This window comes from Vulpes lagopus, chromosome 12, assembly GCF_018345385.1.
Source record: "Vulpes lagopus strain Blue_001 chromosome 12, ASM1834538v1, whole genome shotgun sequence".
Taxonomy (NCBI): Eukaryota; Metazoa; Chordata; class Mammalia; order Carnivora; family Canidae; genus Vulpes; species Vulpes lagopus.
This window is the reverse complement of record NC_054835.1, coordinates 36753140-36773821: the sequence shown is the minus strand read 5'-3', so window position 1 is coordinate 36773821 and position 20682 is coordinate 36753140. Positions and strand designations below refer to the sequence as shown.

General features: G+C 39.1%; 1 protein-coding gene across 2 annotated transcripts in view; it reads right to left on the bottom strand.

The window, feature by feature from the left end:
• The window catches only part of SKAP1 (src kinase associated phosphoprotein 1), a 285276-nt gene extending 264808 nt beyond the window's left edge, over positions 1-20468 (bottom strand). The window contains exon 1 of one of the 2 annotated variants that reach the window (XR_005983283.1): positions 19396-20468. Coding sequence is in view for 1 of the 2 variants with exons in the window: in XM_041727103.1 (XP_041583037.1) it covers positions 19396-19441 (46 nt within the window). In the remaining variant the exon portion in view is untranslated. The remainder of the gene's footprint in view (positions 1-19395) is intronic. The other variant, XM_041727103.1, reaches the window with a different exon arrangement.
• Between the last annotated feature and the right edge of the window lie 214 nt (positions 20469-20682).

Here is a 20682-nt window from a genome sequence, read left to right as displayed (position 1 = left end):
AGTTTGGCAAAAAAAAAAAAATCAATCTACATATTCAAGAAGCTCTGTGGATGTCAAATAGGATAAATATAAAGAAAACTAAACATAGGCTCATTATAATCATACTGCTGAAAACCAAAGATAAAGAAAAAAATTTCAAGGAAGGCAGAGAAAATGACTTATTACATATAGGAGAATAGGATAGGAATAAGAGTGACTTTTCATCAAAAATAATGGAGGCCAGAGGATACTTTATTTATTTATTTATTTATTTATTTATTTATTTATTTATTTATAAAGATTTTATTTATTTATTCATGAGACACACAGAGAGAGAGAGAGAGAGAGAAGCAGAGACACAGGCAGAGGGAGAAGCAGGCTCCATGCAGGAAGCCAGATGTGGGACTCGATCCCGGGACTCCAGGGTCACGCCCAGGGCTGAAGGCAGGCACCAAACCGCTGAATCACCCAGGGATCCCCAATACTTTAAAGTGCTTAAAAGAAAAAGAAAAAGAAAAAACAACTCTGTCAACCCAGAATTCTATATCCAGTGGCAATAGTCATCAAAATGTGAAGGCAAAAAATAAAGACATCTTTCAGATAATGGAAAATGGAAAAAAAAATTTTTGCTAGGAAACTGCACTGGAAGAAATCCAAAGGAAACTCATTGAGCTGAAGGGCACAGGTACCAGTGGAAAACTCAGATCAACAGGAGCACCAAAATGCTAAGTATTTGGGTAAATATAAAACATTATCATTTTTTTCTCTTCCTTTTAATTTTTTCAAAAGATAGCTGGCAATTTAAAGCACAGATAAATACTGCATTTTGCAGTTTATAACATATGTACGTGTAAGATACATAACAACAATAGAATAGAGGATGAGGAGGTGGGTAAATGAAACCCATTTAGTGGTACAATACTAACTCTAAGTAGACTGATAAGTTTTGGATATTGTAATTACTGAAGCAAACCTAATAAAATAAAATATAGAGGTATAGCTTTTAAAAAACAGAGAAATTAAAATGGAATACTTAAAAGCATTTGATATATCTTTAACAAGGCAAGTGTAACTAAAAATTGTGACTAAAAAATAAACAGTAGACCCTAGGGAACCCTGGGTGGCTCAGCGGTTGAGCATCTGCCTTTGGCACAGGTCATGATCCTGGAGTTCTGGGATCGAGTCCTGCATGGGGCTCCCCACAAGGCACCTGCTTCTCCCTCTGCCTGTGTCTCTTCCTCTCTCTCTCTCTCTGTGACTATCATAAGTAAATAAAAAAAAAATTTTTTTAAAATCTTAAAAAAAAATAAATGGTAGACCCTAAATCCATTCATAACAATAGTTATATTAGATATAAATGAACTAAACACTCCAATTAAAAGGCAGAGAATGTTTGGGGCACCTGGGTGGATCAGTCAGTTAACCATCCAAATCTTGATCTCAGCTCAGGTCTTTTTTCTTTTTTATTGGAGTTCAATTTGCCAACATGATCTCAGGGTCTTGAGTTCAAGCCCTACATTGGCTCCACACTGGGCATGGAGCCTACTTTTTTTTTTTTTTTTTGTAAGTAGAGAATGCTTAACTGAATAAAAATGCAATAATGTGCTGTCTACAAGAAATATACTTCAAATACAAAGACACAGATGGCTGAAAATAAAAGGATGGAAGTGACATAGAAGCAAACAGCAAGCATAAGGACAGCTATATTAGTCTCAGACAAAATAGCTTCAAGATAGGGAGTATTACCAGAGATAAAGAGGGATATTTCATTATGATAAAAGGGACAAGTCATAAGGAAGATATAATCATAGATGTATATGCACACAATAATAAGAACTATAAAATACTTGAAGCAAACTCCTACAGGACTAAAGTGAGGAAAAGACATGTCTACAATCATAGTTGGAGATTTTACCACCTTCTCTCAGAAACTAAAAGAACAGCTAGACAGGGCAGCACAGGGGTTTAGCGCCGCCTGCAACCCAGGGCATGATCCTGAAGACCCTGGATCGAGTCCCACGTCAGGCTCTTTGTATGATGCCTGCTTCTCCCTCTGCCTGTGTCTCTTCCTCTCTCTCTCTCTGTCTCTATAAATAAATAAAATCTTAAAAAAAAAAAAAAGAACAGCTAGACAAATAATCACTAAGGAGATAGAGAACCTGAACAACACTATCAATCACTTTGACCTAATTGACAGCCATAGAATGATATATCCAACAACTTCAGAATATACATTTTTTAAATGGGCAAGGAATGTTCATCAAAATATACCTTATTCTAGGCCATAAAATAAGTCTTAACAAATGCCAAAAGTCTAAAACCTTACAGAATATGTTTCTTTTTTTTTTAATTTTTTAAATTTATTTATGATAGTCACACAGAGAGAGAGAGAGGCAGAGACACAGGCAGAGGGAGAAGCAGGCTCCATGCACCGGGAGCCTGACGTGGGATTCGATCCTGGGTCTCCAGGATTGCGCCCTGGGCCAAAGGCAGGCGCTAAACCGCTGCGCCACCCAGGGATCCCCAGAATATGTTTCTTGACTACAAAATAATTAAGTTGGAAATTAGTAACAATGGGATATCTTAAAAGCCTCAAGAATGTGAAATAGCATAAAGCAAAGAAGAAATAGTCTTATTTGAATAAATTAAATATTTCAAATGGGATGACTATAAAATACAACAAATCTAAATTTATAGGATTTATAGATTTCTGTGCTTCAGGGAAATGTATAGCTTTAAATGTTCTGTTAGAGAAGAAGGAAGTTTTAAAATTAGTGATCTAAGTTTTCACCTTAAGAAACTAGAAAAATAAAAGTACATTAAATCCCAAATAGAAAAAAGAAAATAATAAAGATAAGGACAGAAATCAATTTAGAAAGAAGAATAAACATTGGTTGGTTCTTTTTAAAGACCAATAAATTTGATGAACCCCTAGCAGGTTTATCAAGATTCATCAAAGGAAAAGAAGGAAACACAAATTACCAATATCAGGAATAAAGAAGGGATATTTACAAAAATCTCAAAGAAGTTAAAAGAATAATAGGGGAATATTATCAACATCTTTTTGCCAAAAAATTTGACAACTTATGTTAAACTGACAAACTCCTTGAAAAACACAATTTACCAAAAAGTATACAAGATGGAATACAAAATCCAAATAGCCTTGTATCTATAAAAGAAATTGAATACATAGTTTTAAAAAACTTTTTCAGAAAAAAAAGTCAGGCCCAGATGATTTCACAAGTAAATGCTATCAAATATTTAAGGTAGAAATAATACCAATCTTACACAAACTCTTACAGAAAATAGAATAGGGTGGACACTTTCCAGTTTGTTTTATAAACCAGCAAACTCTGATACCAAAGTTCGTAAAGACATTAAGAGAAGAAAATTACAGATCAGTATATAATGCATTCGCCCTTCAATTCAGAAGATAATGCTATTCACATAGTGAATGTGATCTGAACACACTACTCATCATTGAAGAGGAAAGAATTTAAAAGGTCCCTCATTTATCACCTCCCTCATTTAACCAAGCTTATCGTTCTATCTGATGGGTTTTCTGTTAACTGATCAACCTCTTTAAAACAAAATTTTTCTAAAATATAAATGTCATATCACACCACCTCAGGAAACAATGGGCTCCCTATGACATAGGGAGGTAGATACTAATGTCCCAATTTCTAAATGAGAAAACAAAGGTTAAAAAAACTTGCTCCCAGGTTACACACCTAGCAAGTGGCTCAGCTGCGATATGAACCTAAGCAGTCTGGCTCCACAGTCTGAGCTCTTAAACACTACTCTGTGCTGCTCTTCCCAATATATTAATGTAGTAACATAATTATAGGAAAATAAATTGACACATCCATATTTGAATACCATGCAACCATTAAAGTATTCAGATAGATTGAGAGAGGAAAAAAAAGAAATTTCTCAGATTTAAGAAACATATTTTACCTTTCCATTTAATAAAAAAGGTATTGCTGGGGCACCTGGGTGGCTCAGTTGTTTAAGCACTGCCTCTTGATTTTGGCTCAGGTCATGATATCAGGGTCATGGGATTGAGACCCCAGTGGGGCTCCATGGTCAGCAGGGCATCTGCTTGGGATTCTCTCTCTCTGTCTCCACCTGCATTCTTTCCTTCTATTGCTCAAAAATAAATAAATAAAATCTTAAAAATTAAAAAGTACTGCTTCTCACTGTAGAAAATTTGGAAGATACAGAACTTGACATAAGGAAGAAAATTGCAATTACCTGCAATCCACCATTCTTGCCAATTTTATTCTCTGCTAACATGACCTTTTTATCTTCATTTATAAAAATAAGAGCTCAAATGTTCTGATGTTTTTACATTCAACATTGGTTATTGGCCATATTATAGAGCCATATAATGAAATATTGTATAACCATTATATTATAGCATATATTCATCATGAAATTAAGGAATTCAGAAAATAAAATAAATCATCTTGATATTATATAAGATCAACTATATAGCATTTTGTACTTTTACCCTCCTTACTATATTCTTGTAAGTAAAATATCCTATGTAATTATATCTGTATAAACTAAAATTGTTAAAAGAACATCAACAGGATATAATTATCCCCCAATGATATCATTAAGAAAACCTTGATATTTTTATTTTGAGTTTACTTTTTAAGTTTCACCTCAAATTATTTTTTGAAAGGCTTCCTTTCCAAATGCTTTAGGAATTCACATTTTAATTTAAGTACCCATTCCTTCATGTGAAAGTATCATCTACTCAGGAATAAAATACATAAAGACAACCTCCGCTGTCTGTCTCATCTATTTTTAAAAATCAGATCTAAATTTATACCCATATCTTATTAGATGAACAAGTGTAAAACAAGAAAAATATAAGTAAGTTATAAGCAAGGGCTATATGAGGGGTTATATATCCAGTATTATACACACTTGCCTACTCATTTTATGAAGCCATCATAACCCTGACATCACAACTGGATAAAGATATTAAGGAAAGAAAATTATAGCTCAATATATAATACATTTGTCTTTCAATTTAGAAGATGCTGCTGCTTATAGTGATTGTGACCTGAAGGTGCCTGAGCAACCCGGCTCAGAAACCATCACTCACCACTGAATAGGAAAGAGATTTTAAAAGGCCACTCAACATATCACCTTCCATATTTAACCAAGCTCACCAAGCTATCTGTAGGTCTTCTATTAAGCAATCAACCTTTTACAAACAAGAACTCTTCTATAAACATCACATCCTGCCACAATAGGATGCCTTTGGCTCCTGCAATTGCAAAACCCAGCATGAAAAACACCACTGTGTAAGAACATTCCTGAGGTACCTCTGACACCACAGCTCTCACTATATATAATACTTGATGTTACAGGGTCTGCACATCATTACCTTCAGCTGGTAAGTAAGCAATATGAACCATATGGTGTAAATGTCTTCACATCAAAGAGAAAAGACAAAATCAGAAACATACCATCAACAATGCCACTTTTTCCTAAATGTCTTCATCCTTCAACAAATATTTTTTGAGTACTTAATACTAGGTACTGAAAAAAGTGAGTAAGATAGATCTAAACTCTATTGTAAGAGTTTGCAGTCTAGCAAAGATTTTAGACTTAAATAGGCTATTAAAATTAATTGTGAGTTTTAATAAGAAAAGTAAGAGAGGCACAGGCCCATGGTAAGGCAATGGGCCTCCCTTATCTAGGGAGGAAAGTAAATCAGAGGACACTCTTAGAGAACTGACCTTTTACCTGAAATTCCCAAATTAGCAGGCCAAGTATGTATGTTGTGGGTAAGGGCAATGTGGAGTTGGTGGAAGTAGGAAAGAATGGCATAAGCATGGGAACATCATGTGCAAAGGTCCTGAGGTGATAGATCTCAGTTCAGTTGGAGAGACTGAAAGAATTTCAACTTAGATGGCAGAATACAAAGGTTAGAGGTGAGAGGGATAGTGGTAAAAGATTACTTCAGAAGGTAGCTTTGTAGCAATATACAGTATTTGCACTAAAAGAAATATACGATGATTTTAAGTCCCATTTTTAAAAGATAAACTCAGCTCTGGCAAAGATACATCTGTTTATAACTCAGAGCTGCTCTAAAACACTGATTCCCTCAACTTTCAGGCAGCTTACATCTATGCCAACAAGTCAAGAGTAGGAAAAGAAAACAGAAAGGAACAGAGGGTATGCAGAACACTGTAGACATAAAATGATTATTGCACCCATGGGAAGGACTGCTACAGGATCTAAGGCCAGCTAGCTAATAAGATTCTTGGCAGAATGAATCCCAAACCACTAGGTTTTGTAGACAGGTGAAAAGTTCCTGACATTCTCCCAAATATTTGGCCTTGTTCATTTACAAGGTTACTCTTTTGTTTGTTTGGAAGACAATGATATCCTTTGGGTCACATTTTTTACTACTAAGATATCTGGGTATTTTTTACATTAAATTAAATACCACAACTATTCCCTTTAAGTTACATATTCTTATTTTACAGAAGAAACCAGCCTGGTTGCTAGCCCAACTTCTAGAAGTCTCTTTGACAGCTTCTGGTAGAAATGAACAAAAACTCCTGATTCCCCGTCACAGGTACGCTGAAGACATCAGATCATTTGGATTTCTGCAGTCACTCTTAAATGTCTTGCTAAAATTAAACCCCTAAATTTCAGTGTTTCATTTTTTCTAACTCAATAATGGAAGCCTTCATGGAAATCTTGTATATTTTCATACCAATTAAATAAAAGTAACTTAGTGGGGAAAAATGACTTTCAGCTTGTTTAAAACTTATTTTAAACTTGGTAATACGTTTTTGATCTGGGATTTTATAATCCTTAAGGCATATATATTTTTTGCCCTTTGTTAAGAGCTAAATTTATTGGCAAGGCTAACATCATACCCACCAGCTTTGTTATGACTTGCAGGAAGTTGTCAGCAAACAACAGAGAAACTATCAGCATGTTCTGGTTGTGGTTTGGTTCAACCTGCTGATTGTTTCTGCCCCATGACCCAAGAAGTGTGTGATGTTTATATTTTTAATTCTCCTTCTACCTCCTATGAGAAAAATGACATAACCTGCATACTCACAGCATAGACAGAACAAAACAAAAACCAGAAACTAAAACACAGAGAGTACTTTAGATTAAGTTTTAAATAGTTGGCCAAACTAAAATTCTAGGATTAACACATTCGCAATCTTCATTTGAGTGTCTAAAAACTTATCCTACAGAAATATCTGCCCATGTGCACAAAGATGCACATTATAAATATGTTATCTACAGCACTGTGGAAATATAAAAAAATATATATTTTTTAGTTAAATAGTTAAATAAATTTTGAAACACCATGCAGCGATTTATATATATATACATGGATAGATGGATTCAAATGGAAAAGTATACAACGCTACTATGTTTTAAAAAATTAAGTAGTGGGGGATCCCTGGGTGGCTCAGCGGTTTAGTGCCTGCCTTCGGCCCGGGGCGTGATTCTGGAGTCCCGGGATCTAGTCCCGCATGGGGTTCCTTGCGGGGAGCCTGCTTCTCCCTCTGCCTGTGTGTCTCTGCCTCTCTCTCTGTGTGTCTCTCATGAATGAATAAATAAAATATATTTTTAAAAAATAAAATAGCCTATATATTTCTATGTTATGCAAACATTCCACAATAAAAATATATCCATGAGAACTCTCATACACTGCTGGCAGGAGCATAAAATAAGTACAATTGCTTCGGGAAACTGGAGTTTCTAATAAAATTAGACATATACCTACCCTATGACCTAGTAATTCTACTCCTAGATATTTATCCAAGAGAAATTAGTGCTTATGTTCACAAAACAAATTATACAAGAATGTTCATAGCAGCTGTATTCTTAATAGCCCAAAACTGAACAACTCAATTCCATCAGCAAAAAAATAAACAAATTATAGAATATTCACACAATGGAATACTACTTTGCAAAAAGAATAAGATAGAACTGATGCACAGAACAACATGGATAAATCACAAAAATATGATGTTGAGGACAGACACAAAAGAAATCCTACTGATTTATGAAGTTCCAGAACAGCAAAACTACTCCATGATGATAGAAGTCAGAAGAGTGGTTGCCTCTGGGGAGGGCTATTGACTAGAAAGGAAACTTTCCAAGGTACTGGAAATGTTTATATCTTAATCCAGGTGTAATCACACAAGTGTATGCCTATATTAAAATCATCCAGTTGTAACACTTAAGATTAGTGCATTTTATGTGTATAAATCATACCTTAATAAAGTACAGGGAAGGAAGGAAGGGAGGGAGGGCAGGAAGAATGGATGGATGGGTTAAAGGATGAAGAATCTCACACAAAAAGTTATCAGAAAGGAAAATTATTGGAGCATCTGGGTGACTCAGTCAGTTAAGTGTCTGCTTTTTGCTCAGGTCATGATCTCAGGGTTCTGGGATCGGGCCTCATGTTGGGGCTCCCTGCTCAGCAGGAGAGCCTGCTTCTCCCTCTTCCTCTGCTCCTACTGGTGTGCTCTCTCTCTCTCTCACTCATTCTGTCTCCCAAATAAATAAATAAATTCTTAAAAAAAAAAAAAGAAAAGAAAATTATTTTAAAGACTGTGATTTTTTAAAAAGATTTTATTTACATTTTTATTTGAGCAAGAGAGAGAGAGAGAGTGCGAGTGAGGGAGGGAGAGAGAGAATCTCTTTTTTTTTTTTTTTTTTATTTATGATAGGCACACAGTGAGAGAGAGAGAGAGAGGCAGAGACATAGTCAGAGGGAGAAGCAGGCTCCATGCACCGGGAGCCTGACATGGGATTCGATCCCGGGTCTCCAGGATCGCGCCCCGGGCCAAAGGCAGGCGCCAAACCGCTGCGCCACCCAGGGATCCCGGAGAGAGAGAATCTCAAGCAGACTTCATACTGAGCACGGAGGACAATGAGGGGCTTAATTTCTGACCCTGACATCGTGACCTGAGTCAAAACCATGAGCTGGGTGCTCAACCACCTGAGCCACCTAGGAGCTCCTAAAGGCACTATGATTTTAAGGAGGTTTATTATAGTTCAGTTAAGAGATTTTCTGCATAATAAGGTGCAAAAACAGCCAGATACATGAGGACCTATGTATGACTGAATAAGCAAAACTTGAACTTTGCTGTTAGAAATTAGAGATGTGTTTGCCTATAGGTGTGAGTAGTTACTGAAGGACACAGGGGGTCTCTGGAAATTTTGGTAGACAAAGTCTTGCTTTTGTTTAGGGGATGTGTTCTCTTTCTGAAGATTCATTGAGCTGTATATTAATGATTAAGCATTTTTCTGGACATATATTGCATTCAATAAAAACAACCAAAATAAAACAGACAAAAAGATATTTTTAGCTAAATACCCCTAGCATACTTCACATACTAATTTATAAGATACACTACCTTAATTAATTTCAACTCAACTATATGCCACCAGGCACATTTTAGCAAAGCTTCTGTTATGTGAATTAAAACCTTATTTCCCTGTAACATCTTAATATTAGAATATAAGGAGGAGGAGGAGGAGGAGGAGGAGGAGGAGACCCTAGATGAGAATTTAAGTAACTCATAAATGATTTTATCAAGCCCATCAGCCTTCAGGAAAGCTTGTTCTCTGGATGTTAAGACCACTTTGTTCCCAAGCCCACATCTGTCCTATCTTCCATGTAAAAGCTGGATAGTAAAATTTAAACAGTGGAACTCAAAGACTCCAAACTTGAAAAGCCATCTGTTATAATCACCTAACCTAAAATGCTGCACTGACAAACCAGAAAAGCAAGCAATGAACTTGGAAACATAGTGAAAATAAATATGAATAAATGTAGCAGAAATTATAGGATTTCTGTAGGGTGTAATGGCTTATAACGTGAAAAAATTACATCTATGATAGTTATGTCAATATGTAAAGATTCTCAGATGATGGTAAAACTTGAAACTTACCTTATTTTTCCAATATTTAAAATGATTGAAAATTGTTTAAGTGCTACACTTATATAATGAAGTACAAATGTTATTATCTTAATAGCTGGCACCAGAATTCCTCTTAGAGAACTGTCACCGTTTGGAAAAATAACTTGTTTTTCTGTGTGTAGGTGGTTGCGGGGAACCTAAACAATAAGCAAATAGCTAAACTATCTTTTCAGATGGCAAGGGAAACAGAGTTGGGTTTTTTTTTCTTTTTGTTTTTTTGGTTTTGCTTCCAGATACAATAAAGGGAGAAAGTACATGTGAGAAGGCATAAGGCTGAGAACCACATCGGGTGAAGGACCAGAGGGCACCATCTGATGACTGGAATAGCAAAAGGGTTTAGGAATCAGGATGACTAATATTCAAATTGAAATAATTTGCATTACTGCTATATAAACCCCTCCTCCCTCTCCCTGTACTCCCTGAATCTCCAGTGATGTCTTCTACTGTCACAGGGGCTTCACACGGGTAGGCTTTTGTGGAAACTGAGGAAAAGGATATGTCTAGACCAAGGTTTCTCAACCTTGCACTACTGACATATGAGGTGGTATAATTCTTTCATTGTGGAGGCCGTCCTATGCATTGTAGGAAGTTTAGTAGCATTCCTGGCATCTACCCACTGGATGCCAGTGGCATCCTCCCCAGTTGTGAGAACAAAAAATGTATCCCATGTATCACCAGAAGTCCCCTGAGAGACAAAATCACCCAAGTTGGCTGTTTATGCCACAAGTTTATGCCTAAAACGACTCGAGGCAACTAAGAGCCCAGAAGGAAAAGCAATCCTGAGAATGCATGCTCCTTGAGAAATACTAGGATTTTGAGGAAATGTTTGGGCTTCCATGGGGAATAGATCATGCATAGAGTTCAAAAGGTCTGGGAAGCCTACCTAACATCTAGGCTATACCCACAATGAAGTTCAAATATTTCTATCAATTAAAAAATACATATTTTATTTTTTTAAGATTTTATTTATTTATTCAGGAGAGACACAGAGAGGCAGAGACACAGGCAGAGGGAGAAGCAGGCTGCATGCAGGGAGCCTGAAGTGGGACTCGATCCCAGGACTCCGGGATCACGCTCTGAGCCAAAGGCAGACACTCAACCGCTGAGCCACCCAGGCATCCCAAAAAATACATATTTTAAAAAACAAAAAGGAAGACAAAGAAAAGTAAACCTTTCCTTTTTTTCAACAGAGAAGTAATACAAGAGTACCATTTTATGGGATGCCTGGGTGGCTTAGCAGGGAGCTTGTTCCTCCCTCTCCCTCTACAACTGCCCCTCCCTCTGCTGCTCCTGCTCTCCCTCTGTCTCAATAAGTAAAATAAACCTTAAAAAAAAAAAAAAAAGACTTTTTTAGGGCAGCCCGGGTGGCTCAGCGGTTTAGCGCCGTCTTCAGTCCTGGGCATGACCCTGGAGACCCAGGACTGAGTCCCACGTCAGGCTCCCTGTGTGGAGCCTGTTTCTCCCTCTGCCTGTGCCTCTACCTCTCTCTGTGTGTGTCTCTCATAAATAAATAAATAAAACTTTAAAAAAAGAATTTTTGAGATGTTACCAAATATTTATATGATGTATAATACATGCCAGACACTATTGTAACTTTTCTTTTCTTTTTTTTAAAAATAAGCATCTTTTTTAAAATTTATTTATTCAGAGAGAGAGAGAGAGACTGAGAGGCAGAGACACAGGCAGAGGGAGAAGCAGGCTCCATGCAGGGAGCCTGACGCGGGACTCCATCCTGGTCTCCAGGATCAGACCCGGGGCTGCAGGCGGCGCTAAACCGCTGTGCCACCGGGGGTGCCCTATTGTAACTTTTCAAATATTCATCCCTTTATTCTTCATGTAAAAATCTACGAGATAGGTACTATTATTATTATTCCCACTTTACAGGTGAGGAAACTGAGACCGAAAGTCAAACAGGTACCAAGAAAGTGACAGAGTCAGGATTTGAATCTAGGCAAATTGAACACACACACAAAAAAACCATACAGGACCTATGAGAAAACACTAAAGTTCAAAGACAAAAGACAATCTTGAAGAACTAGAAAAAATGCCTCCCTCTGAAGTAGATTTATTAGTAAAGAACGGAAATGTAGAAGTGCCTAGGAGGCTCAGTCGGTTAAGCATCTGCCTTCAGACCCTGTGATCAAGTCTTGCATTGGGCTCCCTACTCAGCAGGGGAGTCTGCTTCTTCCACTCCCTTTGCCCCTCCCCCCTGCTCGAGCACGCTCTCTCTCTCTCTCTCTCTCTCTCATTCTCTCTCTCAAATAAAGAAAATCTTTTAATAAAGAACAGAAACGTATAATTTCAAATTCATATTCTCAAAAACATACAGAAATTCATTATGTCTATAAGCCAGAGCTTTGCAGATGTAATGAAAATGAAACAATGAGTGATAAGGAAAAAAAATACATGGAATTAAAAAAAAAAAATGAATGCTGAATTAAAAATCATAATGAAGTCAGTGACAGGTAAAACAATAAAAAAGGTGAAACAGAGAGAGTAGATTGGGGTTCAATATACACATAATATAAAACCCAATGTGACAAAATAAAACAAATGGAGAAGTAGTGATAATAGAAAACTTTCCCAAGTTAAAGACATACCTGAGTCTATAGATCAAAAGGGTTCCTTACAAACCAAGCAAAATTATTAAAAAATCTAAGACCTTGACACTACCTAGTGACATATCTGAGAATAAAGAAAAATATTTTATAAACAGCCAGGCAGGAGGTGGAAGGAATGAGCTACATGGGCAGCCCAGGTGGCTCAGCAGTTTAGGGTGGCCTTCGGCCTGGGGCCTGATCCTGGAGACCTGGGATTGAGTCCCACATCGGGCTCCCTGCGTGGAGCCTGCTTCTCCCTCTGTCTGTGTCTCTGCCTCTCTCTCTCTCCGTGTCTCTCATGAATAAATAAATAAAATCTTAAAAAAAAAAAAAAGAAATACATCAGGCTAGCATCAGACTTCTCCACAAAACTGAAGACTAGACGATAATGGGACACTTCTAGAGGATGAATTGTAGGAAGGAGAAGGAATGTGCAGAGTATAACCCAAAAACTTTATGCCCACACCTAAGTTTATATGAAACTGGATAGACATTCTCAGACACACAGGGGATCAATAAGTATAGTGTCAAAAAACCCTCCTTGAGAAATTCACTCAGCATTATATTCTAGATCATCATCTACTAGGACTTTAAGCACTGTCCAATCCAGGACCCAGTATGGCTACTTGGCAGCTGAAATGTAGCTACTGCAATTGAGGAAGGAAAGTTTTTGTTTGATTTAATTTAAAATTAAATAGCCACCTGTGGCTAGTGGTTACCATATTAATCCAGTCTAAATATCTAAGAGATAAAAATTAAAAGTTTAAGAATGAAAAAGCCAAAAAAAAAAAAAAAAGAATGAAAAAGCCATGGTACAAAAAGTAAGCAATGAACAAAATAAAGGGAAAAACAGTATTATAACTATGATTTTAAAATATTACACAAATGTCAGAAATAATTATTATATTATAATATAATATAATATGCGTAATAAAACATGAACAATTCTCTGAGTCTAAAAGTCTCAGGTTAGAGCTGGCTCAAGTGAGTAGCACTTGATCTCCGGTTGTGAGTTTGAGCCCCAAGGTGGGTGTTTGAGATTACTTAAAATCTCAGATTATAGGGACAACCGGGTGGCTCAGCGGTTAAGCATCTGCCTTCAGCTCAGTGAGTGATCCTGGGGTCCCCGGATCGAGTCCCTTATCAGGCTCTCCCCGCATGGAGCCTGCTTCTCCCTCTGCCTGTGTCTCTGCCTCTCTCTGTGTGTGTCTCTCATAAATAAATAAAATCTTTAAAAAAAAAAAATCTCAGGTTATACCAGCAATTTGACATTTCACACTGGAGGAAAGAGCTAAAAGGTGCTGTTTCATTCTTAATGTTGCTAAATCAAAGGGACACGGTGGAGTTTTCTTTTTTTTAAGCCTTAACAGGAAAACTACTAGTGGAATAAAACCTGAACATATAACTTCTAAATCATCAGGAAGAAAAAATTTTCATGATCTAAGAAAATGCTCAATATACCTTAGCAATTGGAAAAAAAAAAAAAAAAGATACCTTAGCAATTGGAAAGACTCTAGGTGGAAAGATCGGTATTTAAACCTATCCACACAATATGTCCCAACTTTTAAGTATGTACACATAATAAAAACTGAAAGAAATTCTTGAAAATTTAACAGTTGTTGACCATGGGTGACTGTGTTATCATTGTGTGTTTTCTAAATTTTCTACAATGAGCATTATTATACTTTTATAATCAGAGAAGATTTTAACATAAAAAAGAAAAAGAAATATGGTTATGTCTCACTTTTCAGTAGCATCACCTATTTACCTATATCACAATTTAAGTAAGAAAGACTCTGAGTAGCCAAAATGCATGTCACAAAGTCCATACCCAAAAATCTGGGTACTGTATTCATCCAGAGAGCCCTTTGTGTCTTCTTTTATACATACCAATTCCAATAAGCTTGATTACCTGATGTTCTAGTAGCCCAGCAGATACAGACACACTCAGCATGGTGTAAAGTGATAGGCCTAGCCTCACAGTAGGAAAAAAGTGACAAAAATAAAAATACAAAACAGAATTGCTATTCACAAAGCAGCCTCAGGGCAATTATGGCAGAATCATCCCTAAACAACTCAATATATTTCCACAAATACGATAAGTGATACTCACTGTAACAACTCTTGAGTTAAAAGTGTTCAAAGCAGACTGGCTGGTTGAGGAAGTAAGAAAAATTCCTAATACAATTTTAGAAAAAGACTGATCACAAATATTTGTGATAAAAAGTTAAGAGTGCTTAAGGAGAATATCCTCAGTTATCCAGAGCAGCTCACTCCTGCAAATTGCAGAGTTGTAATTTTACTATATTGAAAAGGATTTTATGGCTGGCTCTGCATCGACCAACACAAATCTGGAGAATAATGTAGAAGGAAAGGAATATTGACTGCTTCTTTCCAAGGAAGTTTAAAAATAAGTAACCAGGGATGTCTGGGTAGCTCAGTGGTTGAGCATCTGCCTTTGGCTCTGGTCATGATCCCAGAGTTCTGGATCAAGTCCCACATCAGGCTCCCGGTGGGGAGCCTGCTTCTCCCTCTGCCTATGTCTCTGCCTCTCTCTGTGTCTCTCGTGAATAAATAAATAAAACCTTTAAAAAAAAACAAATAATAAAATAAAAATACGTAACCATAGGCATATAATAATTAGCATTAACACGGCAATTGCTACTAAATGCAGCCTGGATGTGGATGTTGTTTTGGCTTTACTCCACATTCCCAGCAGGATTTAGGGACTTTGGAGGTAGCTGGGACCTATTAGCTATGAGGGTGAAGTCAGTAGGCCCCATTCCATCACACACAGCATACTGTGAGCTGAAGAAATATATGTCCTACCTCCTTCATACTTGCCTCTGGTCCTTCTGACTTCAAAAGCAAGACTAGAAAGACAAGAAACTGTATTTATATCTGTGGAATGAAGATTATGCAAACTGCCAGCACTCCATTGTTTTTGTTTTCAGTATGGTTATCACAAAACAAAAACGAAAAGATAACTTCTACATCTGAAGGCTGATAATTTGAAAACAGACCTGAATATTTCCTCCTCTTTCAATAAGGCAGTAAACACCTTTTATTTTACTTATCTGGAAGGTAGTTATTTGCTGATATGGACTAGTTACTATTTCTATAAGAGAGCTTGACAGAATCTGAGGAAGCTGTTTCCTGAGTTACTCTTAAAGTACTCCTGCTCTTTTAATATTAGCCAAATAGCCAAGAAGACGTTAAAAAAACAAAACAAACAAACAAACAGGGGGATCCCTGGGTGGCCCAGCGGTTTGGCGCCTGCCTTTGGCCCAGGGAGCGATCTTGGAGACCCGGGATCGAATCCCACGTCGGGCTCCTTGCATGGAGCCTGCTTCTCGCTCTGCCTGTGTCTTTGCCTCTCTCTCTCTCTCTGTGACTATCATGAATAAATAAATAAAATCTTAAAAAAAAAAAAACACTTCCACACACTCCACTCCCAGTGCTAACAAGGGAAAAACATAATCATAACCTTGGTGAATGGTCCTTTAGCGCTCTAGACCACTATGACCTCTCCAAGCTTCTATTTGTCTTTTGTCTGTACCTTTTTCTTTTAAATAACCCTACTAGTTGTTTATCTGATTAACAAAAATAATACATGGTCATTGTCACAGTTCCAACAACATGAAGATGTATGAAACAAAAGTAATAATGTCTGCCTCCTCCATCCTCTCATTTTCCTCCCAAAAAAACAATGTTAACAGCTAGGTGTATAGTCTTACTTCTTCCCAGGCTTATAAAAAATATATATGATATATGGGAAGGAGGAGTTGGTTCAGTTTTTTGTTTTCAAACAAAAATGGAATGTATATATTATTAGTCTTAAAAATATGGACAATTTCCAAGCCAATACATACAGACCTATCACATTCTTTTTAATGACTGCAAAATATTCCATAAGATGGATAATTCACTCATACCATTGCCCTGCCTTTCCCAACTCCTGGACATTTAAGATGGATCCTTGTACATATATACTTCACGTCCTTTAAATTCAGTAACATAGATTCCCAGAAGTGGAGTTTCTAGGTCAAATGAAACATTTTCAAATGTTTAAAATTTTATCCTTAAAATTAATTTTAGACCTTCAACATTTCTGTTCCTTTCTTCATTATGTAAAATTCTGACATAAACCTTTCATAATGCTTTGCATATTTTATTTTTAAAAGCACACATATTATGTCAAAAAACACCCCTGTCATTTCTGCTCATGTAGTTATAAATAAATAAATGCTTAAGTTATGGCTGTGATGGCCAGCGTTAAATCACCGTGCGAATGCTTATGCCTTGGTTTATGAAAGTAGTAATTCATTGTGGAAACTCCACCCCCACAACCATGTGGCAGCACTAAAGTGGCAGCTCTCTCACCCTGTGACTTTCTCCACTGAGTGACGATATAGAGATCAGGACCTACATATTTTCTAATTGTCAACAGTTAACCTTAAAAAGTGTGTGTGGTGGGGAGACAAGTACACAGCAACAGACAATAAATTGAAAGTCATTATGGGTTTCTAATATCCACAGATTATTTGTAGTATAATGAATAATTCTGTTGGTCTACACCAGAGACTATATATCATTAAAAAAAAAAAACCTATAACCAATGTGTTATGATTACATGAACCTTTCAAAAACATAGTCCTCAAACATTTTTCAATAGAATTATTGGTTGGAATCCCCCCTCTCCTTCAGATTCAGATTCTAATTGCAAACTTTAAAAAAAAGGCCTTAAAGAAATACATTAACCAACGAAGCTCCTTAAAATTTAATCTCAGACTCCTCTATAGATTCTAAAGACCCAGGCACCAACACAGATTGTTAAGACACAGCAAGTTTGACACAGAAGTATGTGACATGCAATTAATCTCCATTCATACCCTGCTCTACTTGTCAGCAAACAAAGGTTCTGCTTTAGAAGGAGATCTGAAGACTTCAATTAAAAACAGTCAGCTAACAAGAAAATAATCTAAGCTAAAGGAAGGTGGCAGGTACAGAAATGAGTTGTTTACCAAAGTGTCAGTTTTGAACAATAAAGAACTGCACATCAAAAATGTTGAAGGAGTGTATTGCATTGCAAGCCTCTGAAAATAAAAAAGAATTTCCTACTAAAGCTGCACACAAAACGGAAGTATAGTTTAACAAGCTGGTAAAATAGGTTTCCTCTCATCAAATGACAGATACCAATAAAAATAATCACTTTATATTTTTAAACACAAGGGCAGAATTACATTTTTTGCCACAGTTCTTTCTCTCCCAGAAACCATCACACTTTGAGTCTCTCTTTACATTCAACATCCGATATTGAACCAATGGCAGAAAGAGACACTGGATTGCTTCTTCTCAGACACCCAGATGATGCTGCTTCACCCTACAAATACTTTTCTACTCTGAAAGTTTAGATTTATTCGGGTCATATAAGTAAAGTGGATTTTGGAAACTTCACCTCAAAAGAAATACCTCGTTGACAGCTTTTACATAGAAGCAATCCAGAATGGAAACAGTGCTACAAACAGAGACCAAAAGGACTGCCAAATATTTGATTAGGAGGCATTTATACCAAGATAACAAGGTAATGGAGATATAAAACCAATTACATTGAGAGAAACTGAAAAAAAAATACTCCTTGCCAAAAGTCTGACCTGCCCAAAGCAGGCCATCTGTTAAATATGTGTCAAAAATGTCACTTGGATGCCAAAAGGCTTAATTCAGAGTCGTTTCCTCCTGGGACGCTTATGCAAGGACAGATTCCAGGCCTCTGTCCTTCCAGGAAGGTCAGTTACAGGAAAGCAAATCACTTTTGCCAGAAAGAAGTGTGAATGGAGCTGGAGATATTGCCCATTAGAAAAAGTCTCTTTCCAGTGTTAGAAGCATCTGTGGAGTGTTGCTGAATATGGCCTTAACTCTTAAAAGGACTGCTTAGGCACCATAGTTTGAAGGTAAACACACCAGTATGGGGCATTTCTAGAAGAGTTAGAAACTTAATACTGCATCCACCTGCCCTGGGTAGACAGCAAGACCCGCAGAAGTCTGCAGGCTGGCAAAGGGAGGCAGGGGCCTTCGGCACCGACAAAACTCACACTTAGCCCCAGGCCTTGGCCAACAGCATCCCACGAGCCCCCTCGAGGACCTCAGAGCAAGAAGGTGAGGGGCTTCGGGGCTGGGGAGGGAGGAAAGGCAAAACCCCACAGGCCGCGGGGTACTGCCCCGAGGAGGAAGGGTCTGGCCAAAGACCATGCAAGGTCGCATGGAGCCCCCCTTCACCCAAGAACCTGGCCAGACGTTGTTCAGAAGCCTGGAAGGTGAAGTGGAGGGGTGGAGACGCCTCGAGGAAGAAATGAAATGTGGGGACGCGGGGGTGGCTCGCCTGCCTTCGGCCGGAGGCATGATCCTGGAGTCCTGGGATCGAGTCCCACATCAGCCTCCCTGCATGGGGCCTGCTTTCCCTCCGCCTGTGTCTCTGACTCTCTCTGTGTGTCTCTCATGAATAAAATCTTTAAAAAGAAGGAAAGAAGGAAAGAAAAGAAAGAAAGAAAGAAAGAAAGAAAGAAAGAAAGAAAGAAAGAAAGAAAGAAAGAAAGAAAAATGTGGAACTGAGGGGAGTGAATGGGACCCTGAGCGGACAGGATGAAACCTGGGTCTGCAGAGTTGAGGGCTCCAGCAGTCTTGAGGTTCTGGAAGGTTGTGGATGATGGAGCCGATAAGAGAGGCCGGTCTTGGGAGCCCCCGGCGTCTGGGCTCGGGCCTCCAGCTCTGCACCTGCGGGACTTCCCAGGGGGCCGGGAGGGGGGCCTGGGGCCGGGCCAGGGTGTTACCTTCCATGAGCCAACGGATCTCCTCGGGGAGGGCGACGGCCTGCATTTGGCCGGGCTGCGGGGAGGCCGGAGTGTGAGGCGGGAGAGCGGCCGTGAAGGCCTGGTGCCAAAGCCCGCGGGCCGGCAGGCGGCTGTCTCCGGCGGAGGCACCTGTACCTCTGTCGCCGCTGCTGCGGCAGCCCGGCCTGGCCGCAGGGCGGGGCCGCGGGCCCGGGGCGCGCTCAGGAAGTGGCGCGCGCGGCGGGCGGGGGGCGCGCCCCGGGCGGCGTTGGGGGGAACACCTGTGCGCGGGTGCCCGCGCCACTCCCGCGGCGCCCGCAGGTGGGAGCACTGGGGGGCGGGGAGCCGCACAGGCCACCCCTTCTCCCCGCACCGGAACAAAAGACTAAACGCGGCCCAAAGGAACTTCATCTCCTGGGACACTTTCTACCCTAAGTACTGGCCAGTGGGCCTCAAGGGACACGTCCCAAAGCCACGGTGGTGCCCGGAGTGGGGCGCGGAGCCGCAGAATCCGAGGAGGCCGTCCCCGCCGAGCCCCGCTGCAAGCAGTTCCCGATCCGGCTCCCACGTCCACGCCCAGAAAACCGGGCAGAACGTCCACTATCTCGGGCAAACCGCTGTCTCAAAGGAACGGCTGTAGGTCTCAAGTAATACAAAGCCACCAACACGGGAGGAGCGGAGCGGCGCGGCTGCAGGGATACAGGGAGCCAGTGTCCCTCCCTAAGGCTGTAAGGATGCCAGGAAAGGATGGGTAACCCCGAAGAAGGCCGCGGGAGAGAGGACTCCAGCCTTTTGCCTCTAACAGCTGGCAAAGGGAGGAAAGTGAAGAACGGGAGATCACAGAAGTGTTCTCCTCCCCTCCTCCAAAATACAGTATGGGGCCCTATCCTGCTTGCGATCTGAAACTGCACTATTGCAAGATGTTACCACTGGTGGAAACTGAGTAAGGGGTAGAGAGGATCGCTCTGTATCATTTCCTTTACCTTCTGTGAATCTCAGTGATCTCAGAAACCTTTGTGGAGTTTTTTAAGCTCAATAAACCAAGTGCCATGAAAGCAGAAAGTGCCATGAGTGCAAAAGGAGGGAGACAAATATATTTTTTTTAAAAAGGAGAGAAGTGTGGGTGCATATGTGTTTAATGGTGCATATGACATTCAAGATGGGCCCTGAACACATCAGGCTTGGAAGGGGCAGGAGGGCTTTTCAGGTGGAAAGAACAGAATAAAAAAAGATGGAAAAACCTTTTGCTTGAGGAACAGCGAATAACCCTTTTACTGGATGGTATAG